At 44.4% G+C, this 14,898-nt stretch overlaps 1 protein-coding gene across 1 annotated transcript; it reads left to right on the top strand.

Moving 5' to 3' along the window:
* The first annotated feature begins 1,887 nt into the window (after positions 1–1,887).
* Positions 1,888–6,305, top strand: LOC134040646 (tapasin-like). Its single transcript, XM_062486658.1, has 9 exons — positions 1,888–2,045; positions 2,240–2,425; positions 2,654–2,902; positions 3,073–3,432; positions 3,922–4,242; positions 4,524–4,625; positions 4,792–4,820; positions 5,268–5,297; positions 5,652–6,305. The coding sequence occupies exons 1-8, from the start codon at positions 1,985–1,987 to the stop codon at positions 5,277–5,279; spliced, it is 1,320 nt and encodes a 439-aa protein (XP_062342642.1). The 5' UTR covers positions 1,888–1,984; the 3' UTR covers positions 5,280–5,297; positions 5,652–6,305.
* The last annotated feature ends 8,593 nt before the right edge of the window (positions 6,306–14,898 follow it).

Here is a 14,898-nt window from a genome sequence, read left to right as displayed (position 1 = left end):
TTGTCTGCTTGACTTACAGAGTGTGTGTGTGTGTGCCCTGTAAGGGTTGGTCACAACCAAACTACATTTAGAAATCATTTAAAGTACTAGAATGTATTGTACTATAAAAACATACAGTTTAACATTAGTGAAAATTTGTGAAAGTAGCACAAAATGACACTGACGGTATGAATGTTGTATATGTATGTTTGGGACCATTCTAGAAACAGTGTAACCGACATTAATGACTTTATGAGTGAACTAGGAGGCCATGCTTTAAGAAATGCAGTTGGTCTATGACACAAAACCTGAGGAATAATTTACTACAGTCTTTAAAAGATCCATCATGATGTATGTATGTATTCAAATGGTTTTGATGGGTGTAGGTGGGTTTGGTAAGAAACAAAACTAAGTAGTCTCAAATGAGAAAACAAAAACATGCAGTAAACCGAAAGAAAGAAGAGAACAATCTGTATGATTTTGATATGGTTTAGTTGAACAGCGTCAAGCTGTAAAATGCAACAATAAAACCACATACGCAGCAAAGGTTTGGAAAGTACCTGTCTGCACAACATGCAGACACACCCACACATGATACAGATGGAGAAGATGGTGGATAAGTGTCACACCCTGTTCCTTCCTCCATTTTGAGTGTCAACTCTTCTCTAGTCCTGACATGAACAACACTGTGCAGGACTGTATACTTTCTTATGACTTTCCACATCCTTATACACATAGCTGAGGGAATATCAAAACATCTCTATTGCAACATTGTCAGAATAACAATGTTTTGTTCAGTTCTAACACAGACACTGAGAGGAATGGTGGAGTGGAGGAGTGAGAGGAATGGTGCAGGTGATTTTGGTTGCTTGTTTGATATTCTTGAGTTCTTCTTACTTTTCTTTGTGAGGAAGTTGTATCAAGAGTCAATGTTGATTGTGAGGATGATCGCTATATTACTGTTAACACGTCCTGTCTGACATTAAAACCTTTCAGCCTTCTCAGAAGAAACATGCACTTCACCATTCACCATGGTAATGCAAACATAAACAAAAGAGCCAACCATGTATTAAAGTAGTTTACCCTATTTTCAAATGTTTTGGCATCATTGTATTTAGATGTTATGTTTATTCTGGAATACTGAGAATTCGGAAAATATTTTTTTTTTCTGGAACTCCTTGAGAGCATTTTGCCATGGATCCCGGTGAGGCATTGAAACCAGTCAATGAATACAGACCGTTTATGACTGGAAAGTCCCTTCTTATGAACTGGGTAACAGCGCCCTAATAGGTAGAAACTCTAAACTGCATCTGATGTTTCTGAGAAATCAGCTGCCCGGTCACTTGACTGGCTGGTCGATCCACTTTGAGTGTTTCTGTGCCAACTGGCAACAACAGAATGACAACCAGGAAGTTGGTTTGAGGTTCATGTCTGCCTGTCTTTCAACCCAGAGCCATACTTTTATTTACATGGCTCTCTTTCAACCATGACATGCTTTTTGCCACCCTGTTTGTCTGGATTCTTGAGATCAGGTTATGTCTGACATATTGCTTGTCAATTAAGGTTTAATTACAAGTGAGCTTAACACCAGCAAGTTGAGATCAGGATCTGTAAAAGGGATTCTTGCAATAAAACATGTAGGCTTTGATATTTTCAAAATGATTTTAGATGCATAGAGAAATCATGAGGGCATGCAGAAAGTTCTATTCTGTTTCAAGATGCAATATTCACAATGTTTAAAATATTTGGCTTTCCAGGGTCTGATCATGTCCTGAAATAACCCCATATTAACTGGTCATAGGCCGCTAGTCACTCATGTACTCTGTCCAAAAATTGTGTTAGATCGCCACCGTGTGGATGATAATGCGTGCAAAGTGAAAGTGAAACAAAAAGTGGAATTTCAGGGGAAATCCAATGACCAAAACATAATTCTTCGTGAAGAAATGGCCTACGTGGAAACTTAAAACTGCAGACAGATTGGTACAACTGCCCATCGACAACAATCATGGCAAATATGTCGACAATTTACAAGCTTTCTTTGCTCGCACTAACTTACTTCATGCACGGTAAGCTAACAGGCTTTTGCAACTATAACGCCATATATAATTTTAAGTTAAGAAAACCTTTAGGCCTACCGGTATTTTTCATCACCAACATAAAATATATTTAAACAGTTAGTCAAGTTAATTTACATAGCTAGCTTGCTGATGTTTAAACATTTGGAAAATGCGGAAACAATTATCTCTGTTTCTTCTTCCAGTCGGTGGGTCGACGTGCCCGGTTCTGGAGTGCTGGTTCGTGCAAGAGAAGCCAGGCAGAGGGTTCCCTGCTGCTATGACCCAGGAGAAATCTCTGTTGATCATCGTAACCAACCCAGAAAGCCAGGGAACCGGGTCACTGAAACCATCGTCAGACATAAACCCAGAGAGGGTCTACTACATCACAGGTCGGTTTTAACGGTCACTGGATGTGGGGAAGTGATGAGTGTGAGAAGATAGAGGTGGAAGTTCAGATCATGATTTGTCCGTGACATACTGAGATGCCCTTTACTTGGAAAGACAGCAGTGACTTCAAATCTCAGTATTTTTTTTATGATTCAGTAAAGTTTGTAAATGTGTAAATGGTCACATCTCACTGATAAAAGAATCCCTCTTGTGATTCCTGTGTGTTCCAGACCCTGCTGCCACCTTCTGCCACTCCTCCCTCCACCCACCAGGGGGTGCTGTGGAGAAACCCCAGTGTGAGCTCAACCCCTTCCTGCCTCAGCCGTCCACCGTCCAATGGGCCGCCCCGCTAACAGACTCTGCCCTCAGCCCCATCTACCTGCAAGCTGATTGGTACTCTGCTGCCTTGCAGGGCCTTGACAGACAGCTGACCCTGTCCAGTGTCATGCGTGCTCCCACGGCAACTAAAGAACCCCAAGGTACAGACATCTACATTAGATACAGACTAATAATATCAGCCTGATATTCTTGTTCTCCCACTTAACCCCATTTTCTTTGCCTCTTCCCTCCTTCCTTTTCTCTCCATCTATCCATACCTTCCTCCTTCCCTTCTCTTCTCCCCTCCTTCCCCTATTCTTCACTCCCCCAGTGATCCTCAGTGTGTCCAGCAGAACTGTGAGGGTCCGGTCCAGACTGGGAGAACCGGTTCTCCTGGACTGTGGGTTCTGGGTGGACCCCTCCTCTCCCCTCTCCGGCTCGGGCTTTGCCGTGGAGTGGCGGTACCAGTTCAGGGGCGACGGACGATTGGTCCTGGCCTACGACGGCAAGGGCGACCGATTGGCTGATACCTGGGAGGCAGGGGCGGGGCTGGACATCGACGCCCTCCACAAGACAGGAAACGCATCACTGATCCTGCAGGAAGCCCAGGTGCGCCACTCTGGAACTTACATCTGCACGGTGTATCTGCCCTATCTGCTGGCTCAGGTGGCGGTGGACCTGGAGATAGTGGGTGAGACTCAGCTACAATACACTTATATGCACTGTAAATATACTATTAAAATAGGACATTCATATTATAAACATACGTATCTGGAGATGGAGAGTGAGGCTGCAGCATGAAGATTCATTTAAGAGTTATTCATGCACTAATTCTTATTGACAGTAACAACCTCCTACATTATGGACAATACCAGAGCATGAAAGTGGTGATCCTACTTTAAAACCCCACTCCTTTCTTCTGGTTGTCCCTCCCTCTCTCTATTGCCCTCCCTCTCCTCTCTGTATATCTCTCCTCCTCTCTCTCTCCTCCCTGTAATCTCTCCTCCTCTCTGTCTCTCTCCTCCTTCATGCATCTCTCCTCTCTCTCTCCTCCCTGTAATCTCTCCTCCTCTTTGTCTCTCTCCTCCTCCCTCTCTCTCCTCTCTCTCTCTCTCCTCCTTCATGCATCTCTCCTCCTCCCTCTCCTCTGTGTATATCTCTCCTCCTCTGTCTCTCCCAGAGCCCCCCTCCCTCTCCATCTTCCCCTCCCCGCTCCCCCTCTCCGCCCCGGGCCAGCTGGTGGTGGTGCAGTGTGAGGCGTCAGGCTTCGCCCCCCTGTCCCTGGAGCTGGGCTGGGAGCTGAGCGGGGCAGGGGGGGTCCAGGACCTGGGCCGGGGCAGCGTGACGGGCCACAGGCAGGCCTCTGACGGCACCTACAGCCAGAGCTCCCGTCTGGAGCTGGACCCAGCCAGGGTGGGGGGTGAGCGGGGGGGGCAGGTCAGCTGTGTGGCCGTCCACCAGGGGGGCACCCGACGAGTCAGCGTCTCCCTCAACGTGATTGGTGAGAGGAGCGGAACCGCTGGCCTATCACAGCCTTTAACCATCTTATGAGATTCTTAACACATCGTTTATGATACTATGTAAAGTACTGTGTAAATGTATTTACAATGGCCTATGTAATGTGACTGAGATACTGCACAGATAGTCTTACAGTGATACGCAGATCACATTGATAATGAAAGAAAAAAGTAAAATGTGATATGTTGATGATTTAATAGAAGAGTATGATTCATATGGTCTCATTTCTCTTTCTTTTTCTCTTTTTCTCTCTGTCGCTCCCAGGAATCAGCACTCCCTCTATTGAGGATTCCATGGCGATGGTTGCCGTGGCGCTGGGACTCTATGGTTTGATGAAGGTGTTCTCCTGGACAATCAGCAGCTCTGGTAAATAAACCATCATTCATCTATCTACTGTATACATTTATATATGAATCTATACATACATGCATCCATCCACCCACTAATCTACTAACCAAATAAAAACCAAACCAACCAATCAGTCTATCAGCGTGGTGGAAGATGTGTCTAACTCTTACTTGTATTTCCTCAGACTCCACTGCTGCTGACACACAGGAGAAGGTAACACACATGCTCCTCTGACCCTTCCTCATGTCTGACTCTTCCTCATGTCTGACTCACTTCCTCATGTCTGACTCTCTTCCTCCATGTCTGACTCTCTTCCTCATGTCTGACCCTTCCTCATGTCTGACTCTTCCTCATGTCTGAATCTCTTCCTAATGTCTGACTCTCTTCCTCATGTCTGACTCTTCCTCATGTCTGACTCTTCCTCATGTCTGACTCTCTTCCTCATGTCTGACTCTCTTCCTCCATGTCTGACTCTCTTCCTCCATGTCTGACTCTCTTCCTCATGTCTGACTCTTTTCCTCCTTGTCTGACTTCCACATGTCTGACTCTTCCTCATGTCTGACTCTCTTCCTCATGTCTGACTCTCTTCCTACCTGCTGGGTTTACTTCAGGCTGGCTTGGTGTTAAGTTAACCATCCTTCTAACGTGTCTCTGTTGCAGAAGGAGAATTAAACAATAGGAGCTGCATGGGTAAGTAGGATGGATTTATCTATCTGTCTAATAGGCCCTTTTATTCTAAGGGTACAGGGGGAATTGAACCTGGTACCTCTTCATCTGCAGTCAAATTAAATGCTGAATCACAGAGCTATACAAGCCCCAATGTTCAGTAGTTCTCACTATACACTATAGTCTAACTATAGATATACTGTATAGTTATACACATGTGTGTATATACAGTGCTTACTGCATATATGTATGGTCAATACATATATTAAATTGTATAGTATAAAATATAATTACAGTTATAGTTACATATAGTCTAGGTAGACTACAATATTTACTGAATGTTCAATAGTCAACCCAAATATTAATTTTTCTTTCCAGTGGTGCCTGAGAACTGAAGAGACCAGGACTGTTTGTAAATGTGCACGTTTATACTTTTCTCTAAAGAAGTAAAGTGGCTGATTGGTTGTTAATATTCTTCTTTCTCTCTGATGATATTGCAGTAGAGACAGTAATTTACTGTTAGTTTACTTTTTTATAACAAATCTATGCTGTGTTATGAATCTAAAAACAGAATAGAATGGTACACCGGATTCAAGATGAACGCTGAATGATGAATCTCAGCAGAAGCCTGATTAATTTGAATCAGGTGTGTTGGAGCAAGGAAACATCTAAAACATGCAGGGCAGGAGGTCCTGATGACCAGGGTTGGGAAACACTGATCTAGATCTCATACAGATAAATGTGTCTCCACTAGATGGTGGCGAAATACCATGTGTTGCCCACCACCATAGAAAAAGAGCGTCATCTAGTGGTTATGAAGGGTGATTGCAAGTCTCCCTCTTTCTCTCTTTTACTCTGTATTGCTCTCCCTCTCATCTCTTTCTCTCTCCTCAGTGGTCAAAGATTGAGGAGAGTAGAGTTACAAACACAATGTTTGGTTAGTACTGTTTGGTTTCTATGTAAGATACTTTCTCCTGTTTGGACTAGATTGAATAAAACAACCATATTATAATGGTTTTGTGTTTCATGTGATCATGGCTCTTGATTTGAAGAAGAGTCGATGGTAATAACACAGACAGTGGCAGCTAACACAAAAGCACTCACTTCTTGGCACAGTTGTTGTGATGTCATACCAGACTGATTTACTAAATAGTCAGTTTATGTTCGAAAGTATAAAAGCAAATAACAGACCAGTAATGTCAGCTTTTACAATAGCTGTCATTGTCCATAACAAATCTGGCCTTCATAGGTATTCAACACAGGAATTCCATTATCCTGGATCTTTCAAAAAAGGGAATGGGTTATGAAAAAGAGAGAGCGAGAGAGCAAGCCCGAGAAAGCAAGAAACAGAGAGAAAGAGAGAAGGAAATAATGAAATAGAGGGAGAGAGAGAGGTGAACAGTTGATAGAGGCTTCAGTAAACACTTGAAGGTTTCTGTGAATCAATATTCTATTTGTTCTCCTACACTGCATGTAGGTAGCATTTGCACAACTTTTGATGAAAACCGCCAAGCAATATTTACAGCATCGCAATACACTGATTAAATTAGGACCATGAGTTACAGGACATGTTCTGTATTGATGTTTAAAATAGTGTGTGTGTCTGTACTGATGTTTACATTGTTGTGTGTGTTGTAGCATCCTAGGACACACATGTAGAAACAAGGATACCTTACCTCTGCTGCAGTAGTTTCAATACTTATTATTATACCTATCAGGCCCAGCTTCAATGTTAGACACATGCATGCATACACCCTCACAAGTATGCACACACACTCACAAGCATGCACACACACACTTACACACACACACACGCCCATACTGTTCACACAGACACACACACACACACACATTTCTGTACCGTTATCACAATTTTAGAGATCTCAAGCCTTCTCTCATCACCATCAGTCTGTCTAAATGACTCTCATCTCTCTCTCCAGCTCTGCTCTCACTCCCCCATTTGATCTCTCCCTCCTCCCTCTCTCCTCTCTCCACCACACAGCACTGCTTGTCTCATTCATTCCTGCTCACGCCATCCCTTCCTCTCTCCCTCCATCTCATTCATTCCTATTCTGCCTCTCATTCTCTCCTCTCTTTCTATCTCTCCTTCAACCCCTCCTGCTCCCCCTAATCTCTTACCTCCTTTCTCCTCCACCATCATATTTCTGTCTTTCCTTCTCTCTCATCCTCCCCCATACCTCCCCTCTCCCATATCTCTCTTTCTCCCTCCCTCCTTCTCTCACCCCCCATCCCTCTCTCCTTGATGTGTGAGCGATGCTTGTGTGACGGATGGTCTAATGGGAGAGGATGGAACATTAAAACCATCATTCACAGGAACGTAATGTTCCAAAGCTTTCACTGGAGCTAGCTCCAGATACTCCATACGTGTGTGTGTGTGTTTTTGTGCATGTGTTTGTGTCTGTGTGTGTATGAAAAAGTAGGTATGTACAAGAGTGAATAGATTTTTGTATGAATGTGCACATGTGTGTATGTGTTTGTGTATGTAGGTGTGTGTGTGTGTCCAGTGTGTGTATGTAGGTATGTTTGTAAAAGTGTGTGAAGTTGATCTTAGTGTTATACTCAGGCCTAGCTGAGAGTCATAGTGGTTACAAATTAGAAGCAAAATATATAATTACAGGAAGGACCTTAATGCACCTATGGGTGTCCTGTGAATGTGCCTGCTTCAAACAGCCAGTGTAAAACCTACTATCCATCACCTCAGGCTGGTATATGGAAGGCCTCTCTCCAGAATATCCTGATTGATAAAACATGGAGGTATGAAAGCAGTTTTCCTGTACCATTTTCACACGCACACACACAGACACACACACACACACACACACACACACACACACACACACACACACTGCTTCTCAACACCTGAAACCTGTGAAGACTTGTGAAAGGTAAGACACTAATGAGGACCAATCACATGATGGTGTCAAAACCAGATTTCAGGGGCCTCAGTACACACACACGTACACACAGGATACCCTCTGGCTGGTGAAAAAAGGATAACTACACCCAGGTGCTTCATCCAGGAAGAGGAAATTGACAACTGAGTGTTTGTGAGGTCAAAGGTCACCTTATACTTGACAGGAAACAACATTAAGAATGACATACATGTAGAATCACAAGCATGTGGAACTACAGATACCTACAGGGTTTGTGTGGACACACTGTAAGCAGAGACATACACACATACATGGTTTTATAAAATACCCTAAATGCACACTATAGAGCGGAAAAACACACAAGCCACCTAGATCTGGTGAACAGGCTTGCTGATGTGTCATTGATGTTTTGTAGGTGGTGAGGGTGGTTTTGTTGGGGTGGGGGGAGTGGGGATAATTTCCTGCCCTTACACACTCACACACTCACACACAAAAAAAAAAATCGAATATGTGAGCTGGAAACAGCTGGTTCCAATATGTGGTCCAACCATAAAATACTTTGTATTCCCCAACCTTACAATGCAACACCAGAGGTGCCCCACCTCACACACACAGACACACACACACAGACACACACTCACACAGCCCCCACATATGATTTACATTACACACATGTGCACAGTCACTGGAGACGGTATGACTGCAGGTAACAGGACTAGAAGGAGAGTGACCTGCACAGTGATTACATGACACAGACCTTCTGGGTACAGGGCTGGTACACCTTCATCATCACCCCATCATCACCAGGATATACGGGAAAGGGTTGTATTCTTTTTCCAAACTAGCTACCAGTGGTGTGAAATTGCCACTATTAGTCTCCTAAAGTGCTTATTGCACTGATTGTTTTTAAACATCTAAGAATGTTTGAATGGTGTATAATGCGAGGCAGCTTGCTGGGGGAACAACCTGTGACTGGTGCAGGGAGAGATCACACACCAGCACTGACATGAGTCCCACTCTGATAGGAGTGGTTGGTGGTCAGGATGGAGAGAAGACTGCCAGAGAGAGGGGGGAGAGAGAAAGTGAGAAAGAGAGATTGAAGGTGAGAGAGACAGCAAGAGAGGGAGAAAGAGAGGGTGATTGAAGGAGAGAGAGAGAGATGGAAGAAAGATTGAAGAGATGGAAATGACTGAATTAAGGGAGAGATTGAGGATCTGGATCTGTTTTGCTTAATGTCCCGGGTTTATGAGGGCTGTTAAATCGTCTTTTTACAATGCTTGGCTGATCCACACACACACACGTTTACATGTATTAAATGATTTATGATGTAGTCCATGTGTGGGTCGCCATGGTGGCTCACTGGGTAGAGTGTGTATCAGATGAGCTGAGGCCTTCCTGCATCAGGCCAGGTCCCTCACCTGCATCAACACACTCTCTCACTCTCTCAGTCTTCACCTATATCAACACACTCTCACTCTCTCTCTCTCTCTCTCTCTCTCTCTCTCTCTCTCTCTCTCAGTCTTCACCTATATCAACACTCTCTCTCTCTCTCTCTCTCTCTCTCTCTCTCTCTCTCTCTCTCTCTCTCTCTCTCTCTCTCTCTCTCTCTCTCTCTCTCTCTCTCTCTCTCTCTCTCTCTCTCTCTCTCTCTCTCAGTCTTCACCTATATCAACACACTCTCTCACTCTCTCAGTCTCACTCTCATGGTTGTAGCCCACTGCTTCTCATCCAAGTTCATCAGGTCAAATTAATTGAACTAATCCCAGTTTTTTCCACTAAGCGGCTCTCGACAGTTGGTTGCTTGTCTTCAGGAACAGTCAGGTACAGAGAGACAGACAGGTGCTCTAACACAGACAGACACAGGCAGGTGCAGAGAGACAGGCAGGTGCTCTAACACAGACAGACACAGGCAGTCCTGTGCTTGGCACATCGCTCATCTGTCTCATTTGGCCCCGGCTGACAAGAAGGAGGATAACAAAGCAGCTGATGAACAGATCTTAAACAGATGCTGCCTCTGAACGCTCTCTGGAAGGCATGCCCCTGTTCAGAGTGTGGAGTGGGCGTTCAGGGAGGTCTGGGTTGTCGCTCGCTGCTCTCTCTCTCCTTTCTCACTCCAAGTCTCCTTGCCCCTCTTTCTCAATATTCTCTCATTCTCTCCTTCTTTATCACTCTCAGTCCGTGTCCCTATCTCTCTCTGCTCTCTCTCTTTGTCTGCTCTCTCACTCTCTCATTCTCTCTCTTTATCTCTCTCCTTCTCACTCTCTTGCTCCCTGCTATCTCTCTCTGCTCTCTCTCTTTTTCTGCTCTCACTCTCTCATTCTCCCTCTTTATCTCTCTCCTTCTCACTCTCTTGCTCCCTGCTATCTCTCTCTGCTCTCTCCTGAATCCTGACAGGAGATTACTGTGAAGAGTGATGGACAATCAAAGTAGGTTTTAACTCCCTCCAGGCCACAAAGGTGTGGTGCCTGGGTGCATTCACAAGCACTTAACGTTTTCATGTTCACATGGCAACAGCACAAGACACTCTACGGTAGATAGATCCCCATACCCAGGCCAGGGAGAAGGGTGGCTGGGAGTCACTTTCAAATTCACCAGCTGGTCTCATTCTGGGCCTACTGGGAGTAAAGGGAAATACCTAACTCTGACTAACGTAAACAAACCACACACCTCTTGGGAAGCTTGTAACTACAGCCCAGTGAAAATGATGGAACTAATCCTAATTTAACAAAGCAGATGTATCTAGACTACAGCTCTGAGGTCAGTTATGCCCCAGCGAGATCTTTTCAGTTTTGATTTGCATTCAATTTGAAAAACATTTCCCAAGCGATTAATGACATGATGCCATGAGCTATGACCTGAGTAGAACTATAAACATTTAATATGTGTTTAAGATGTCAATAAAGCACAACTCATGTATTATGCAATTCACTTTCGATGTGGGAAGAATTCAACAGGGTCATGTGGTTTTCTCTTCTGGCTCCTGGCGTCCCCCTCTGAAAAGTAGATGAAATGTAACAACGTTTCAGTGGGTCTTCTCCTCTGTGTGTGTCTGAGGTCTGTGAGACTTCCTCTTCGCACTCTTTTGATCAGTTCTGAACAGTTCCTGGTGGTGCAGTATCATCATGGGTTTGTTTTTCCTGTCTTCACTCATCTCCCAGTCCGCTGACAGAGTTTATGAGACACGACTGTCTCCAACAACCAACCATACTCACACTGTGAGGGGGAGGCATGTAGAGAAAGAGTGTGTGCGTAAGAGTGTGTGCGTAAGAGTGTGTGCGTACGTGCATGCATTAAAGAGATATACACTGTGAGAGTGGGAGAGAGAGAGAGAGAGAGAGAGAGAGAGAGAGAGAGAGAGAGAGAGAGAGAGAGAGAGAGAGAGAGAGAGAGAGAGAGAGAGAGAGAGAGAGAGAGAGAGAGAGAGAGAGAGCAGGGAAGGGAAGGGCAAAGTTTGGAGAAGAGAGAGAAGAGATAGAATGTTCATGACTGTAGGAAAGGAGTTTTACTTGAGGAAGTCTGGACTGAAATCCAATTCCTGTCAGCACCTCCAACAATGTGTACATTTGCTGCTGTTCGTTTATCAGCTCTTGAGTAACCACACTTGGATGACTGAGTTGTGTGTGTGTGTATGACGTTGTGTGTGTGTATGAGGTTGTGTGTGTGTGGGAGGGTTAGGAAAGGTGGTGCTTTTAGATTCAAACCTGATATGTGTGACTATGAGCTGAATCAAGAAGTGAAATACAAACTACACAACTTCATACACACACAAAACTACAGCAAGTTATACAGTATACATATTTCATTATTTTCTATGGATAGTTAATCTATGAGTTTAGCTGTTGGTCTTGCCCATATGGTGATGCCATGCCTAGGGAACATCTAGAGTTATTTGATGCATCTTATGTCAGAGTAACTTAAGATTTTTTTTTTATTCTACTGTGTGCTTCAACAGTTTTTTTTCTCCTCAAGATTAAAATTGCCTCAAAATAAATCTAATACTATGAAATGTGAAAAATATATGTGTAGCCTACATTTACTGTAATACAAGCCATGCAGGAGGGCGAGATTCTGAAACAGAATGTTACGTTGTCAGTGAGTTCCAAAAACCAATAATTCGTCTACAAAGAGGACAACCCTTCCTCCTCCAACCACTGTACAATGTTGGCATGTTCAATCCATCTAGAAGCAATCTGAATCGCAACCTTTTTCTTAGTTTACAAACATAGAATTCTGTAATGGCAATTTTGCAATAAGAGTTTGGGGAAATATGAATATTGCTTTTCAACCAACTCAGTGTTATCAAGAGATGCGATATGGAACATGGCTTTTCTGGGCAAAGTGTGTAGACTATGGTCTTGGAAGTTATTCAGAAAATCACTCAGTCTGGAGAGTATCTTTAGGCCGTTTAATATCGAGACCCAATGTGAAAGTTGCCACAGTGTTGTTACAACGTTGGTAAATGGGCTGAAAAGTGATTCAACAGTGTTTCTGGGAAGTCAGGGGAGAAAAATCATGTTTCATCATAACTTATTCACTACCTCCTAGAACAACGTTATCATCCCAGAGCATCATGCACGCAAATCAATTGTCTGTCTGTAATTAAAAAAAACTAAGATTGGGTCCAGGTCTATTTCAGCGCGTTGTGAACGCGCTGTTCACAACGCACATCTCCCGTTGACTACATAACCGGCGCGTCTACGTGTATAATCAGTATAACCGTGTCTGACGTCTGAATAATTCCGTGCACAAGTGCCACCCAACCTCGGGGTCGACTCGACGGTTTTTATTGAACGAGTTTCTGTGCTGCAGATCAGCGTCATGCACGCAGAGTGAGGTGAACACACAAGGGGTTCAGAGAGAAGTGCCGGCAAGACGTGATCTGAACGGTGCCACGGTTGGCCTATTCGGTTGTCTCATCACGCAACGGGAAGATTTGGGTAAACCAGGAGATATAGAAGGAGAGACTAAAAAGACATGAAAAGAGAGGTAGGGGGGAAAAGAAAAGGAGAGAGACTGAGAAAGAGAAATACCTATCGAAAGTGAGTAAGACAGAAAGAAGAAAAAGAAAGAAAGAAAGAAATGGGGAAGAGCGAGAGACAGATGCCTCTACTGTAGATGGATAGAAAGACAAAAAAGAGAGAACGGTAATGAAGGAGTAGCAGGACTGGAGGCCATGAATCCATGGTGGTGTTGGCAACTTGATCCTAAGTAGACCCAGAGGATTAGGTCTACATGCACTCCTCTCCTCCAGCAATAACAACTCCTGATGTATAGTTCTGCTTCACGTGGGAACAACAAGGCCAAGGTCTCTTTGAGATTCAAGAGTCAAGTTTATTAGCAAATAAACATAAAAACAAATCTTAATCTGGATATGGTTAAAGTTTTTTAAATTAGATTTTATTTATTAATTTAACATATTTTTACTTCCCCACATTGAAGTTCATAAAACAAATATGTACATCTGGTTTTAAATATTAAAGTCAAAGTTGAAGTAAAAGTTAGTATTATATTACAACAAAAAGGTTACAAACAAAGTGTAATATAAAATTTGAATTGTCCATCTATTGTGTGGATACGTTTTATTGTTCAGAAGGAGGATTTGTGGAGTTTGGGGAGTTGTCCTCCCTGCTGGGTTCATAATGGTTCAGTCCGCACAAACATGTCTCTGACCAGACCAGCTCTCTCCTACAGGTGGGGACCAAACCAATCCACAGGAGGGGGTTGTGACAGCAGACAGAGAGAGAGGGTGAGAGATAGAGGGAAAGAAAGCAAGAAAAACAGAGAGAAAGAGAAAGTCAGAGGGAAAAATAACGAGCAGAGAATGTTCCCAGTTGTTTCTATTGTGGTGGTTGCAGTGTGCATATTTGTGGCTTCCTCTTCTAACCCCTCTGTTACGAAGGAGGGAGGGAGAGTTGGGACGGTGGAGGGATGTAGAACAGAGGGAGGGAGGCAGGGAGGGAGGGAGAACAGAGGGAGGGAGGGGGGAGGGAGAACAGAGGGAGCGAGGAAGGGAAAGGGGTTGTTGAGTGATTATGTGCTGAAGTAAGGAGGGGGTGTGTAGAGAGTCATACACTCTCCAGTAACTTTAAGAGCCCTGCCATTTCAGCCAACATCCCCAAACCAGCCACTCTTCTCCTCCTCCTGTCCTCCTCCTGTTCTCCTCCTCCTCCACTCCTCCTCTCAGCTCTCCATCCAGGCAGAACGGACACCACAGCTGGAGTAAAAAGAGAGGGAGACGGAAAGAAACAACCAGAAGAAAAGAGGAGACCAGAGGCTAGATAAAGTACTTCTCAGCCTGTTTCCTGCAGCGAAGCTCTGCTGGGGGCAAACAGGAAGACATCCCGTCTCCCTGCAGCCGTTCAGCCCCGGCAACCGTCTGTCTGTCTGTCTTCCTCGCTCCCTGTCTGCCTGCCTGTCTGTCTGTCCTGACAGCACACAGCGGGGATGATGGAGCACTGCTGAGTTTTGGGGAAGACCGCTGGATGCATCTGCCACAGAAGAGATACAGGACTACACTGGAGGATACACAGCAGCCAGACAGAAGCCTGGTGTGTTTTTAACAAATCGAGAAAGAGAACGAGAAAGAGAGAGATAGAGAGAGATAGAGAGAGAGAACAACTGAGTCAACAGAGACTAAGACAGTAGGTGCACACTCACCGGACACACCTTCCCCACCCCTCAACCCTCACCTCTCCCCCTCCTCCCCCCTGCCCGACATGGGCCTCCCCCTC

The sequence above is a fragment of the Osmerus eperlanus genome, chromosome 20, assembly GCF_963692335.1.
Source record: "Osmerus eperlanus chromosome 20, fOsmEpe2.1, whole genome shotgun sequence".
NCBI lineage: Eukaryota > Metazoa > Chordata > Actinopteri > Osmeriformes > Osmeridae > Osmerus > Osmerus eperlanus.
Note: the sequence above shows the minus strand (reverse complement) of the source record. Positions and strands in the feature narration are given on the sequence as shown.

Excerpts from the sequence above, each read along its gene's own strand:
- LOC134040646 (XM_062486658.1), top strand. The coding sequence starts at position 1,985 with ATGGCAAATATGTCGACAATTTACAAGCTTTCTTTGCTCGCACTAACT. Across the intron at positions 2,046-2,239 it reads ACTAACTTACTTCATGCACG|TCGGTGGGTCGACGTGCCCG; the intron begins GTAAGCTAACAG and ends TTCTTCTTCCAG. Across the intron at positions 4,243-4,523 it reads CGTCTCCCTCAACGTGATTG|GAATCAGCACTCCCTCTATT; the intron begins GTGAGAGGAGCG and ends TGTCGCTCCCAG.